Source organism: Meleagris gallopavo, chromosome 3 (assembly GCF_905368555.1).
Source record: "Meleagris gallopavo chromosome 3, MGAL_WU_HG_1.1, whole genome shotgun sequence".
Lineage (NCBI taxonomy): Eukaryota > Metazoa > Chordata > Aves > Galliformes > Phasianidae > Meleagris > Meleagris gallopavo.
Window position 1 is genome coordinate 57,541,101 of NC_139406.1, and position 13,339 is coordinate 57,554,439.

Here is a 13,339-nt window from a genome sequence, read left to right on the forward strand (position 1 = left end):
TGCGCCCTTTACCCTGGGGAGCCAGTTCCATGCTCACTGCTCCCTGTTGAAGGACCTTTTCCTAACCTCCACCTGACCCTCCCGTGGCGCAGCTCCATGCCATTCCCTCAAGTTCTCACTGTCACCAGAGAGCAAGATCAGTGCTGCCCTCTGCTCCCCTCAGGAGGAAGGTATGAGAACAGGAAAACACAGAACAAAAATCTCTTTTTAGCGTAACTGTGAGTGTATGGGTAGTTCAAATGATGAAACAGCCAGAAGAAATCACCCTTCCTTCTCAATCCCATTTCTTTCTTCTTCTCCTCTCCCCTGTTCCATGTGCACCCTCCCTTCCCTTTCTCTAGCTGGTGCTGGTGAAATCCTGTTTAGCTCACTGGCCCAGCAGAAGAACATTCCTGTTTTTTGGTGAATTTGAGTTGTGCTGGAGCAGAGTTGAGGTGTCCCACAGAAGAGCCTGAGCACTGCCAGGAACTGGCTGAGGAACAGGGCAGGAGGAAGGAGCTGGAGGCAGGCGCTGATCTCCTCCTGTGGGACTGGAAGGTTCAATAAAGGTTAAACGCCTTCAATGAACGCTCAGGTTTCTCGAGATAAGATTCAGGGAGCTCAGCACATCTAGTTGCTTGTCTGAAGAAGAAGGTTTGTAGTCAGGCAGCATAGCAAAGAAGAGTTTTTCAAGACTGAACACTGTGGTAGAGAGGTTAATGCTATTATGGATTACGGTACAAAAGCCTTCCAAACTCACACAGAACTTCTCTGCCATGGGTATACTCTATGTCATGGTTTCTCTGAGGGCATCTCCCTACATGTGCTCCTCTTACAGGAAGCATTGCTAGGCAAAGTCCTGTGCCAGGCTGGTCGGATGCTGTGACAGCAGAAGGCTCTGTGATGAATGCATAACGAAGGAAAACAGAAACCGAAATTAAAAATAAAAAAGCAACAAAAAAACAACCGTTAACTGATACAATGCAGCAAAATGAATTTTGTTAAAGGAAAAGAAATATTAAAAAAGGAAAATGTTCAGGAGCGAGGCGTGCGTGCCTTGCTGTGGACTGGATCCCCTCCTCAAGGAGTCAGGCCAACTGCAGCCCTGCGCTCCCCTCACTCCGCACCCCGCTGCCTCCGCCTTCCATCACCACTATCGAAAGCTCTCAGCCCCTCAAGCCCCTCAGCCTCCGGCGGTTCCGCCTCCCCAGCCGGCAGCTCCCCCACCCTCGGAGCATGCGCAGAGCCCGGCAAGCTCCGCCACCGCCCCCGCTCCCCTCATAGCGGCGCCGCTGGGAGTCGAGCGAGCCGCGGTTGTTCTTCTGTGCGCTGACCCTTTCCTCGACGGCCGAGCCGGAGGTACGAGGGGGCCTCTTTCCCTTTCGGCGGCTTTCCTCTCTCCTTTGTGGGCCCGATCGGCGCCCCTTCCCCGGCGGTGTGTGAGAAGGGGGTGGGGAGCTGCGAGCGCGGTGCTGGGCACGGCACGGCGAGGCGGGGGGAGAGACTGCGGTGGGACGGGCGGGGGGCCCCGGCGGGAGGAGAAGCTGCGGGCCGGCCGGCCGGCCTTGGAAACGGTGTGTCCTCCGCTCCCGCGGCGCCCCGAGCAGCCATTTCGTGGGGCTGCGGCGTTCCCGCCGCTGGGAGCCCCTCCCGAGGGCTCGTCCGGCCGCCGTGACCGAGCGGAGAAACGAACGCTGTGTGCTTTGGCATCCGTTCTCTGCCTTGGGTTCGGGGTTTTGGGGTGCTACTCTTTCCCGTTCAGACTGCGGGTCTCTTGCTTCCTTCCCAGTCAGCACCCTTGTCTGTGCCTCTGCCAGGGGGTTGGGCGTTCGTACCGCCTTCTGTTTGGATCCGGAGGTGGAACGGATGTGTTGTGCCTTTGTGGGCAAGTGAGCCCTTCCTCAGGTCTGAAATGGAGGCAGCACCTTCCCGAGTTTTCCTCGTAAGGAGGGCAGCGCTCGGAGGCCAATTAGGTGGTATCAGGAGGGAAACACCGGGTAATTAGTGGAGGTCACAGCTTGCAAAACAGCTGCTCTCTTCCGCTGTCTCAACCTGACCTTCGGGAAGTCAGTCCTAAGTTTGGAGAGGGAACTTAACCTCACAGCTTTTGAGCTGTTCTGAAAGGCAAAGTTGCTACTCTAGTGCTGGTTTTGTGGCTTGCTGTAATCTCCGCATGAGCCGCAGGCACAAATTACCTTTACTCAGCCCACTCCAGCTCCTAGTACTGTCTGCTGCCAATTCCAGAGGCAGTGATAGCCACAGATCAGACGTCAGCTAGTTCTCAGGCTGTGTTCAGTTCTGTGGTTTTCAACCCAGCAACTGTGTTGGGCTGACTACTGTTCTCCAGCCAAACCTGCACGTCACCAGACTGCACCTACCTATGGGACTCCCTGCACGGAGCCCAAGGATGTCACGAGTGCTGCCTGCCTGTTGGTTGAGCACTGCCCTTGGTCAATAGGATCTGCGTGGCCAGGCAGCCTGCTGAAGGTCCTTCTGGCCTGAGGGTACTTGGAAACAGAGTTTTCTTTCCTTTTTGCTTTTATGCTTTTCATGAAAGCCTCAGGTTACTGTACGCATTCTTCGTGTGATGTAGGAACCTGTAAACAACTGGAAAATGGTTTTGCTGCCAGTGTAGGTTCCTGAGGGAGGACAGGAGGTGAGCAGCTCCGTTGTGTGGTAGCTGCTCCCCAGCTCCTGTCTGAAGCTGTTCCAGCAGCTGCCCTGACTTTGTGTTCAGACTTGTTATTGCTCTGAGTCCCGGATGGGTTCTTCCTGAGTTTCCTGGTGGTCCCTGAAGTTGATGTTAGCTGCTAAATGGTCATGTTTTGAACTAAATACGGTACTTTGGGGCATCTCATGTTGCGTAATGAGGTGCTAGGTGCGTATTTAAGTGTTAGAACTGTTTGGAAATTGAAAATGCTCCTTTTTATGTAAGAGCAACAAAGCTGGTATGCAAGGAGACGAGAATGCAGTCGTTGGTGACCGTTATTCCAGTTATTTGTTGGAAAACCAAAAATAGCATCCAGTGAGATTTTGAGGAGGAAGCTGGCAGGGCAACTCTTTGGGAGCTGTGACACACCCTTGGGTTTGCAAGGTTCCAGCTGGGAAGGGAGGTGGCCTGGGTGGTGATTGGCCCAGCTGGAAGCGTGATGCCGTGAAACGGTCACCAGAACCAGAGACCCAGCAGATGCTACAATGGGCTCTGCCTGGGTGTCATTTGTGCTGCTGTGAATACGATGCTCTGTGTAGCTTTACTGGGGATATAACTCTAAAATGAAAGAAGGATATTTAAGTTCGTTGTTTGGAAAGAATTTTTCTCTCAGAGGGTAGTGAGGTGCTGGCACAGCTGCCTGGAGAAGCTGTGGTGCCCCATCCCTGGAGGCACTCAAGGCCAAGTGGGATGGGGCCCTGAACAACCTTGCCTGGTGGGGGGCAGCCCTGCCCATCACAGGGGGATAGAACTGGATGATCTTTAATTTCCATCCAATCTAAGTCATTCTATGCTTTTACCAGCAGAACGAGGTGGCTAGGGACTGCTTTGGCTTGCATTTGCTGTTATCCGTTTTGATTGAGCAAAAGCATTTGCATTGATGGCATTCAGGTCAGTGCTGCCTTAAAATGGAATCTTAAACTGGTGTTAAATGTCTGTTTAATTTTTAACGTTTCTGGATCTCAGTTATATTTTGTTTGCTTCAATGACCTGACAAAAAATATCAGTTGCAAATAATGATGAACGCGTGGCCAGTTTTGTTGGGGTAGTTTAGATCTTTGTCACACTTTGGGCTCCCTTTGGAAATGTTAATTGTAGTGTGACATGATACTTGAGCTGTTGGGCGCTCTGCTGAACAAGTAGAAAAGCTGTTGATGACATTAATCTTATGTGAAGAGACATCTATTGTGTTACTGCAGCATGTCATCAAGCATCAGCTTTTTTATCTTATATCAACTTAGTATCTACATGTAAAGCAGCAGCTCAAGGATTTATGTAATGGTCGCTTTCAGTCTTGCACAAATTAGGACCTTTAACTTTGGATGAGAGAATTAATCTCCCAACCAGAAGCTTTTCATAGTGCCTCTGTTAACTGCATTAATGTTTTTTGTGCCACGTCTTAACTTTCAAAGCTTTATCGTGTTCTCATTTTCTGTTTCTGTCCTTTCCTTTGCTCAATTAAAACGTTTACTTATTTTGGGGTGAAATGTCTTATCTATTCTTTTGCAAAGTTCTGTTGACCTCAGTGAGAATTTAAGCAAAGGATCTCTCAAAAGTGGAATTTTCTAAAGCCTCTGTGGCTCAAATCTAGCAGAACTGCGTGCCTTCCAGGATCATGTGAAGTGTTTTTATTTCATTGCTTCCTGTTACGTTGTCACAGGGCTTTCTCCTCATCACATGAGGGAGGCAGGCTGAAGTCTGTGGATTTCGAAACCCACCACTGTCTCTGTCTGGCTAGTTTGTGGTCTGTTGCTTCTCTTTGTTACATTTAATATGGTACAAATGGACACAAGAAGCCAGTTCTCTTGAGTGACTTCTTGATAGGAGTGTTAGAAATGATGAAAGCCTTTAGATAGTGTGAAAACTTCTGAACAGTTTTCCTCAGTTGTATGTGAATTACTGTCCTATTTGGAAGGTGGAATATAATTAGGTTTCCAACTTAATCCTCATCGTTGTTGCAATACTTCCTGTGAAGCTGCTCTCTGTGTAGGCTTTCTCATAGCTTTGACCTAAACTTTAACAGCACTAAGTAGTGTAAGCAAAGCCTATTATACACAGGCTATTAGTGATAATAGATTAAATGGTTAGTCTTAATGAAATTTGTCTTCAGTGCTTTGTATCTGCAGTGCTAAGATTTACAGGTCACAACTTGCTTATTTAGTGCTTTGTCTGCTTTCTCTTTCATTTCTGTTTTAAGCTATAATGCTAGGCAAATACCCGATGGCTAACCCTTTCTTTGTCTTTCTCCAACTCAGTGAGGCTGCATCAACATGTCTCTCTATCCTTCCCTGGAAGATCTGAAGGTGGACAAAGTTATTCAGGTATGGCAGACTTTCATAAAGGTGGTTTTGGTAACAATAATGGTCCCGTTGATATTTAAGACAGGGAGGAGAGAACTACTAGATTTTGAATTTTACAGTCTCTGAAAAGGAAAAGAAAAGGTAAAGTGTCTCAGTCTCACCTGCGTTTCTCTGTGGGGGCGAAGGATCTTTTGGAACTGTAGGAGCTGTGTTGGTATTTCTTTGTTCAACCCCATGTGCCCTGAGTTATTCTGAGGTGAAGATACAGTATTTGACAGCGAACTTTGATTTAAAAATGAAACCCAATCCTGCCTGGAGCTGATGATATGCTCCTTTAGCCTTTTGGAAATAGCTGCTAGTGTTTATATACTATAACTAAAAACTCTCTACTACTTAACTTTTGTGACCACTGAGGTAATGGAAGTAGGGTATCTCTGTACTGAGTACGTGTCCTCTACAAATCAGTATGATTAAAATGAAAAGTGACTGAGGGGGGGAGGGAAAGGGTGGTGTTCTTAAAAAAACAAAACAAATCAAAAACCTGTTCTTACTGTACAGTATTTGTGTTGGAGGCTTTTCTTCTAGGTACTTTTGATATTGGTAAATAATGAGTCATTTTTGCTCTGAAACTTCTTAAATGTGACTTCCTGGAGAGAATAGGACTATGAAATCTTCTATTTTTAAGCATTATTTCCTTTTTTTAAAAAAAAAAAAACATTCAGTAATTCGGTCGTCATGTTGAATTTGGTGATTTATGTGTCCTGTTTGGCACTGTATTTCACTATTCTAAAACTTAACCACACCTTTAACTTTTAACATCAGTAGCAATGTTAAGGTGGCTGTTTCTGTTCTGCCTAATAATACGTCTCTGTAAGGTAATGTTTTTGACTCTTTGTGGATGCTCAAGGCTAAAAGAGAAGCAGCTCAGATAACTGAGAAGAAAGGGAATTGGCTTACTTTAAATAGTCTCTCCTATTTGTAAGCCAATAAGCAATATGGAAACTAAGCTTAGCACATTCATGAAAAGTTGTGCATTTGGGAACTCTTGTAAGAGAAATAATTTTGGTAAATACTTGTCTTTCAGAAGGTATGGAAGTAGTAGCTCTGAATTGTATGGAGCTTCACTTGCAAGCTGCAAATGGTTGTGGCAGAACCCATGAATAATACTTCTAACTGGTGAAAAGGTAGAACTGCTGGTATCTACCTGGAAAAAAACCAACTACTGTACTTTCATATAGTACTGGATGTGCTTTTAAACTTTAAGTTTTAAGCTTTAGCAGTCAAGCTTATGCGTCTTTTGAAGATCACAGGCTTTTTAACTTGCCTAATGACAAAACTGGAACTGAAGCTGATGGTGAAGCCTTCCTGTGTTATTAGAGTAGCTCCTTCTCTCAGGAAGGTTCGAGTTCTTGTTGAAGTAGTATGATAACACTGCTGCATATTGTATTAAATACTTCAAAGAATATGATTGCCTTCAGTGCTTGAAGTTGAATGGCAATTAGCATATAGGAAAAGAAAATACTTGATCCACTGGCTGTGTAAGGAACATCTCTTACACAAGAAAGATCCATGATAACGTATGAGAGTTTCCTTCCTTTTAGGCTCAGACTGCCTTCTCTTCAAATCCAGCTAATCCAGCAATCTTGTCTGAAGCTTCTGCTCCTGTTCCTCATGATGGAGGTAAGGTCATGCTCTGCATAGTGTGCTAATGTTGTTGGTACCATTTGAGCTCTCCTTAACTCTCACCTCAGCCACTTGCATATACTTACTTACTGTGTGTGTTTGTAAACTTCAGACAGCAGCACGAATCTGAACATCTTCCCTCTGGAGCATATCAACTTGCTTGGAAATGAGCAAGTGTGGATCTGTTAATAGAGATGTGCCCAGGAAAATGGAATGTAAATGTTATACTTTCTACAGCTTTTGGGATGAAAATGTATGTTGGAAAATGCAGTGGACCCAAAGCTGTCTGTCTCATTTCTACTTTTTATTCCCATGCTGATGTGCACCCACAAAGATGCACAGATATGCCTGAAAATCTGTAACTAGCATGACCAGCTGCAGTGCTGGAACAGCAATCAAGGATGCTGATAGTGCAGGTATTAAGGCTTGGTGGATACACCTTTGTTACCTTTTTCTCCAGTTGTGCTCTTGGAGCTGGCGTGACCTAAGTGGTTTTAAGGCTGGAATTTGTTTAGCTTGTCAGAGACCAATCTTAGATCTGAGAAAATGAATGACTTATTTTGATATCAGCTTGACTGCAAATTCCTCAAATGTTGTGTATGGCTGAAAAAAGTTTAATTGCTTGCTAGAGAACCATTCTGTTGGGGCATATTGACAGTTTCTAGGACATGCCAATCCCAAAGGGACTCCCTCAGTCCTGTTGGAGGCAGGAGAACGTATGTCGTCGTCATTGAGAGATGCTGGATGTTTTGTGCTGTTTGGAGTACTCTCTTACTTTGAATTGGAATGTAATATAGCCAGCAAGATGCATTCTGCAGCGTTATCTTTTGATGAAGAACAAAAGACAAAAATGAGCTGTTGCCAAAATCATGTACAGCTTTCGTTCCTAAGGGCTTGAAATGCCAGCAGAAGGCAGCCACAGAAGAAACAGTCATTAAAGACTTGCTGATTGGTATCACTAAACCAATTTTGATATAATTGTGTTTTTTCTTGTGTGAAACAGATTGTGAATTTGTCTCTAAATACTTTAAGTTGTCAAAACTTAATCTTGGTTAGGTAAGAATATCTTCTAATGGCCTTTGAGTTCTTTCACAGGAAAGGTAGCTGTCAGTTTCTGGTCAAACGTGGGTTCTTAAAGTAGTTGTATGTGTACCTATAAATGAGCACTAGAAACCTAATTGATGTGTATCAGTGAGTCTGCTTGCTTTCGTAGTTGCCCATTGTAGCATTTTGTCCTCCTAGAAGCCTTTTCTATCACCACTCTTGTCTGAAGGGCAGGTAGATTTGTAAGAGTCCTTGTAACTGCTGCTTGTCAGATGGCACCATTCAATCATCTGTGGAACATGAGCAGCATCAAGCTTACTTCTGGAGTAGTTTGACTCAAGATCTGACAAATCTGTGCGACTTCCTTTTTTCCCCATTCCTTGCCACCTGCTCCTCTCAGAAGAGGACTGTCCTGCTGGATGTGTCAGGGGCCGTAGTTCTTTCTCTGTTGGTACAAGCAGCGTGACTAAAAAGACTTCCACTTGGAGCTGTGAGAGAATGGCAGCAACTTGCTCATGAAGAACATAACATTCAGCTTTACTCTGTGTGTGGCTTTTCTGGGGAGAACTTTTCAAGACAAATGCGTGCTGGTTCCATGAGTATCTCTTATGCTGTTCACTTCTGTCTTCCATTCTCAAATAAAATATGTTAAGATATCACAAGATATCAGTTAACGGACATATGAATAATATGCTGTTCTGTTTAATGGACAAGTATATTAATTTCATGTTTCTCCTCACATAGGCTTGTACCCCAGATTATATCCAGAACTTTCTCAGTACATGGGTCTGAGTCTCAATGAAGAGGAGGTGCAGAGAAACTTGCCGGTTGCTCAGCCACAAGGTGTAGGTACCAGTCAATGAAGTTTCAGAAACCACAAGTATAAAGACTAAATGTTTACCTAGCATTCTAGGTAGTAGACTATTATTTGTGTTAAGTACCACAATTAACTGATTAATACTACTTTTTGAGGAAAAAGTCATTTTTTCCTCCACTTTTAAACTAAGCTATTTCCATTTTAAACTGTTTCCATTTTGGAGGGAGGAAGAGAGCTGGTGTTGTGATTTAATTATTTTTAATCACTTGACATAAACTAAGTTGTCTGGCTATTTTGTTTTAATCAGCAACTGGTAACACGACCTCCTGCTAATTATATGGTAGCTCCAGTGACTGGAAATGATATTGGAATTCGCAGAGCAGAAATCAAGCAAGGCATCCGTGAAACAATTTTGTGTAAAGATCAAGATGGAAAAATTGGACTTCGCCTTAAGTCTGTTGACAATGTAAGTATAGCAGTTCACTTTTGCCAGGAGAAATCCTACTGTTGGATTAAATTGGTAGTTAAACCAGTGTGTGTGTGTGTGTGTGGTCAGAAAGTAGTCTTGTGCATAACGCTTGGTTATCTGCTATCAGCATTTGAAAGTCCTCCATTAGCTCAAACTAGAGCATGGACTAGGGTCTAATTCATAGCAGCAATATACTTTCATGTTTTACGACACCTGAAGAATATCTGTGATTTTCTTTTTCACTTTGGAGAGTAGAGGTTGGGTACTTAGCAGTTCAAGACTTACCTTTATAGAAACTCTGGGAGGTACTTAAGTTCAGCAGTAGGTGGAGTAATGCGTGTGGCTTAAATATAGATTCTTCTAATAGATTTTTAGAGATGTTTATTAACTGAGTTAATTATTAACTGATAGCAAGTGTGTCATTTTACTTGTATGCCAGGAATGATTTCAGAGTGGAATGATTTCAGAGTAGGTCGTTTCTAGTTTCCCTTAACATGAGTATACTACTAGAAGACAAGGGATTCTTAAGTCTGCTCTGAAGTTTCCCTCCTTTGGTATTGCTCAATTCTCAGTGTGGAAAGCAGTACTATTCTGTTGATGTCAGTTTTTTTCTTTTGTCCAGATTGTGTGTGGTTTTTTTTGTACATTCAAATTATACAAACATTGTATTTGGGGCTTCAAGTAGGGTTAAATTGATTCTGCATTTCTCCTAACCCAGAAATGCTAGAGTTTTCCTAGAGAGTACTGTGATTTCTTTCTACTGCCTGCTCTGTCGCTCCAAGAGGCATTATCTACCTTCTATACTGACCTGCTCTACCTATGTTTTGGGTACTTTGATAAGGAATTAGTGGTATTAAGTTTGTTGTTCTAATGCTTCTTTGTTGTTTTTACCTTTTGTAACAGTCTAGCAATTCATAATTGGTAGAAAGCTGAAAACTAATGAGGTTGAGTAAGAGGGAAAACTATGTGGAGATCATAGCACTGCTGAGCCACCATTTCTCAAGCTACACATACTGTCTCGTGTAGGAATTCTTAGTCAAATATGCAGGAAGATAGGCAAATTTAGTACTAGTCTGTATAAGGAGTTTCTCAGACTTTTTTTTTTTTTGCTTCCACCCTGCCCCTTTCTTTTGCAGGGAATATTTGTCCAGTTAGTACAAGCAAACTCTCCAGCGTCTCTAGCTGGCCTGCGGTTTGGAGACCAAGTTCTGCAGATCAATGGTGAAAACTGTGCAGGATGGAGTTCTGATAAAGCACACAAAGTTCTGAAACAGGCTTCTGGGGAGAGGATTACAATGATCATTCGGGACAGGTAAGGCTAACTGCAAGTACTCCAAGATGGGTGACAACCATTTCTAATTCTGTGAGATTTGGGTTTCTCCTCGCTTGAGAAGCATTGCAGGCATAGTACACAGACAGACAGGTTCTGCTTTCTTCATATAGATCTCTAGAAGTGTTCCTTCTTATGGCAAATAGTACAGATCATAATAGCAACTAACTTGCAAACTTCCATTGCACCCCTCATCTTGGTGTGATGAGGCCTGATGTCTTTAAGGTAAACTGATGAGTGCTAGCACAAGTTTAAATTCTGAATTCACAATTTCTCTACTACTTTGACATAGCTTGACTTGTGCTTATACCAGTTGAAGAAGCAATAGTAGGTAGTGTTGAAATATTCATTATATTCATGTGTTTAAAACTTTCATTTGCATTTTTACTTAGCATCATAGTTTCCTTCTGAACTTGATTATTTACATATGAATTTGTGACATGCTTATTACAAGTACGTTTGGTAAAGCAATACAGGTTTTAAAATTGGAATTGGATACGTAGTCATAATGGTAGTGATATAATATATATATAATATCAATATATATATATATTGAGAAGATGTCACACTGCAAATGATACTAAGTAGGCCTTCAGAAGTTTCTCAGTGTTACGTTTTTAAGAATGAAGGTTGACCTCAATGGCAGCGTAAGACTTCTATTGTGTTAAACTAAAATACAATCATAGTATATTTTCCTGTTCCATAATGCTTCTGTGCCCGACTTCCTACCCTACACCTGGATTACAGTGGTCTACAGTATGTCAGCTGCCTGGTAATGCTTGTATGCTTGAATGGCTGTTTGTGTGGTTGGTTGTTTTGGTGTGTGTGGTTTATTTTAACTTAGAAGGGGAATATCTATAGAAAAGGGAAAACATATCAGGTGTGGAATGTGACTTTGCTGTGGAAAGTAGAGATTAAAATAGCAACTATTCACAAAATGAAGCTAAAACCTATTGCTTTTCATTGTATTCTAAGGAGCCAGATTTCTGTTACATGAACTTCTGGTGAGTTGCAGGAACTGAAATAGTGTGTAGTTGTTCTTGTGGTTTAGCAAACTGAAAATTTTGCATTTTACAATTCCTTTATTCCCTACAGGCCTTTTGAGCGTATTATTACTATGCATAAGGACAGCACAGGGCATGTTGGTTTCATATTCAAGAATGGAAAAATAACCTCAATAGTGAAAGATAGCTCTGCTGCAAGAAATGGACTTCTTACCGAGCACAACATCTGTGAAATTAATGGCCAGAATGTAATTGGATTGAAGGTAAGATAAGTACTGCATGGTGATGTAGGGGGCACATTTTGCTGTGCAGTAACTGTATTTTGCAGAGGGGAAGATGATGTATTCTTGAATGTTTATAAAAACATGATGGTAACTTGCTCCATAACATGATGGGAAACACTTGTTTTAAAGTGTCTTTGCTGCTTACTATCTATTAATGGGGAAACTCCATCCTCTCTGCGTTTACCTGTTACACTTGGCCTTCTGTTTTTAATCTCTAGTGGCAAAACGTAAGGAATATTCTGTCGACCTGTATCAAGTTGTAGTAGGATGCCTATATCCCTTCTCCAGGCAATTTCTGTAAAGAGTAACTCCACAGATGCTTACTGATTGGCACTGTGGGTTAGTGATTAGCCCTGGAGGTTAAAACCCTGAAGTAAGGAGCCGTGCATCTCTGAATATGCCTAGATGGAGCTCCTGAACTCTACTTCATTAGTCATCTTGAGTGATGTTGCTCATATGATCTCTTGTTCAATAACAGGACCCTCAGATTGCAGACATCTTGGCAACAGCTGGAAATGTAGTGACAATTACCATCATGCCTTCAAGTATTTACGAGTATATAATAAAGAGGTAGGTGCCAGTGTTAATTATACTCAAGCTGACAACTACTAGCTTTCGCAGGCTAAATAAAATTTAACTTGGGCTTGCCATGAGAACAAGCTAGACAGAAAGACTGGTTAAGATGGGGAAATCTGAAAACGTGCATCATCCAATGACTTGCATCAGACTGGGGTGTTTTGGTTCTGTTTTCAAGCTGTTCTTATGGCAGTGGTGCTCCTTCGATTTTTCTTTACTTCCAAAACCCTCCTCTAGGCACTGTTTGACTAAGTGTTTTGAAGTACAAGTCTTTGTTGCCTTAAGACTAAAATACTGTTTCTAGTGGTGTGAGAGGCCAGTATTTTTAATTAAAGAGATAGCAATGACAAAGATACAACAGTCATTCTTCTAGACTTCCGCATCTGTCTTGCACAACTGAGCACCTTCTCCTTTTCTTTAGGATGGCAACAAGCATCATGAAAAGCCTCATGGATCACTCTGTTCCTGAAGTCTAAGCTTCCCTCATGCATGTGTGTGTACATGTATAATGAGAATTCTGCTCAACTTGGCCTATTATACTCAGTGATTCCTTTCTTCTGCACATGAGCCTTTCTGGAGGCCAGGAGAAGTTATGCTGTGTCAAGCACTTGCATCTGTCATGGCTGGGAATGTTGCAGTTCAACATATCTCGTTTATTCGCAAACTGTAAAACTTGTAGCCCTATATGCTTGACAAATGTGAAATTCCAATTATGTTAGGACTTCTTTTCATAGGTCTCTTCCTTAGTTTACTACTATTATAAGCCATGCAACTGAAGGAACCAGATGTAACTTGCAAAGTAAGTGTTGTTAAGTAGGGCAATGCTGTGCTTTGTACATTTAAAGGAAAAAAAAAAAGTATTTTTACTGCTTTCTGTTTGCAAGAGTAGATTTGAGATAGCATATTAGAAGTATGGCTAGTAGTAGCTTATTTTTTGTTGTAGTAAATACTGTTTACACAAGAATGCCAGCTAGGCTGAATATAGCTGAAGGCATCCCTTGCTAAGTATAATGAAACGTAGTGTACAGATAATCAAATCTTTTTATTACTTGTTATACAAATTGTAACTAATATGCTTATCTCTCGCCTTAACCAAGTTCTTAAGGATTCAGAAGTAATGACAATAAACAATTTGAAACTTTA

The 13,339-nt window shown here is 42.4% G+C and overlaps 1 protein-coding gene across 1 annotated transcript; it reads left to right on the forward strand.

Moving 5' to 3' along the window:
- The first annotated feature begins 1,184 nt into the window (after positions 1 to 1,184).
- Positions 1,185 to 13,339, forward strand: SDCBP (syndecan binding protein). Its single transcript, XM_010708961.4, has 9 exons — positions 1,185 to 1,338; positions 4,945 to 5,010; positions 6,591 to 6,669; positions 8,461 to 8,561; positions 8,841 to 8,999; positions 10,139 to 10,314; positions 11,428 to 11,599; positions 12,099 to 12,190; positions 12,618 to 13,339. Exons 2-9 carry the CDS (start codon positions 4,960 to 4,962, stop codon positions 12,670 to 12,672), a joined length of 885 nt encoding a protein of 294 aa, XP_010707263.1. The 5' UTR covers positions 1,185 to 1,338; positions 4,945 to 4,959; the 3' UTR covers positions 12,673 to 13,339.

What these genes read in the sequence shown, in the direction of transcription:
- SDCBP (XM_010708961.4), top strand. Translation starts at nt 4,960, where the DNA reads ATGTCTCTCTATCCTTCCCTGGAAGATCTGAAGGTGGACAAAGTTATT. An exon ending in AGAATGTAATTGGATTGAAG is followed by an intron (nt 11,600 to 12,098) that starts GTAAGATAAGTA and finishes GTTCAATAACAG; the next exon opens with GACCCTCAGATTGCAGACAT. An exon ending in TACGAGTATATAATAAAGAG is followed by an intron (nt 12,191 to 12,617) that starts GTAGGTGCCAGT and finishes CCTTTTCTTTAG; the next exon opens with GATGGCAACAAGCATCATGA.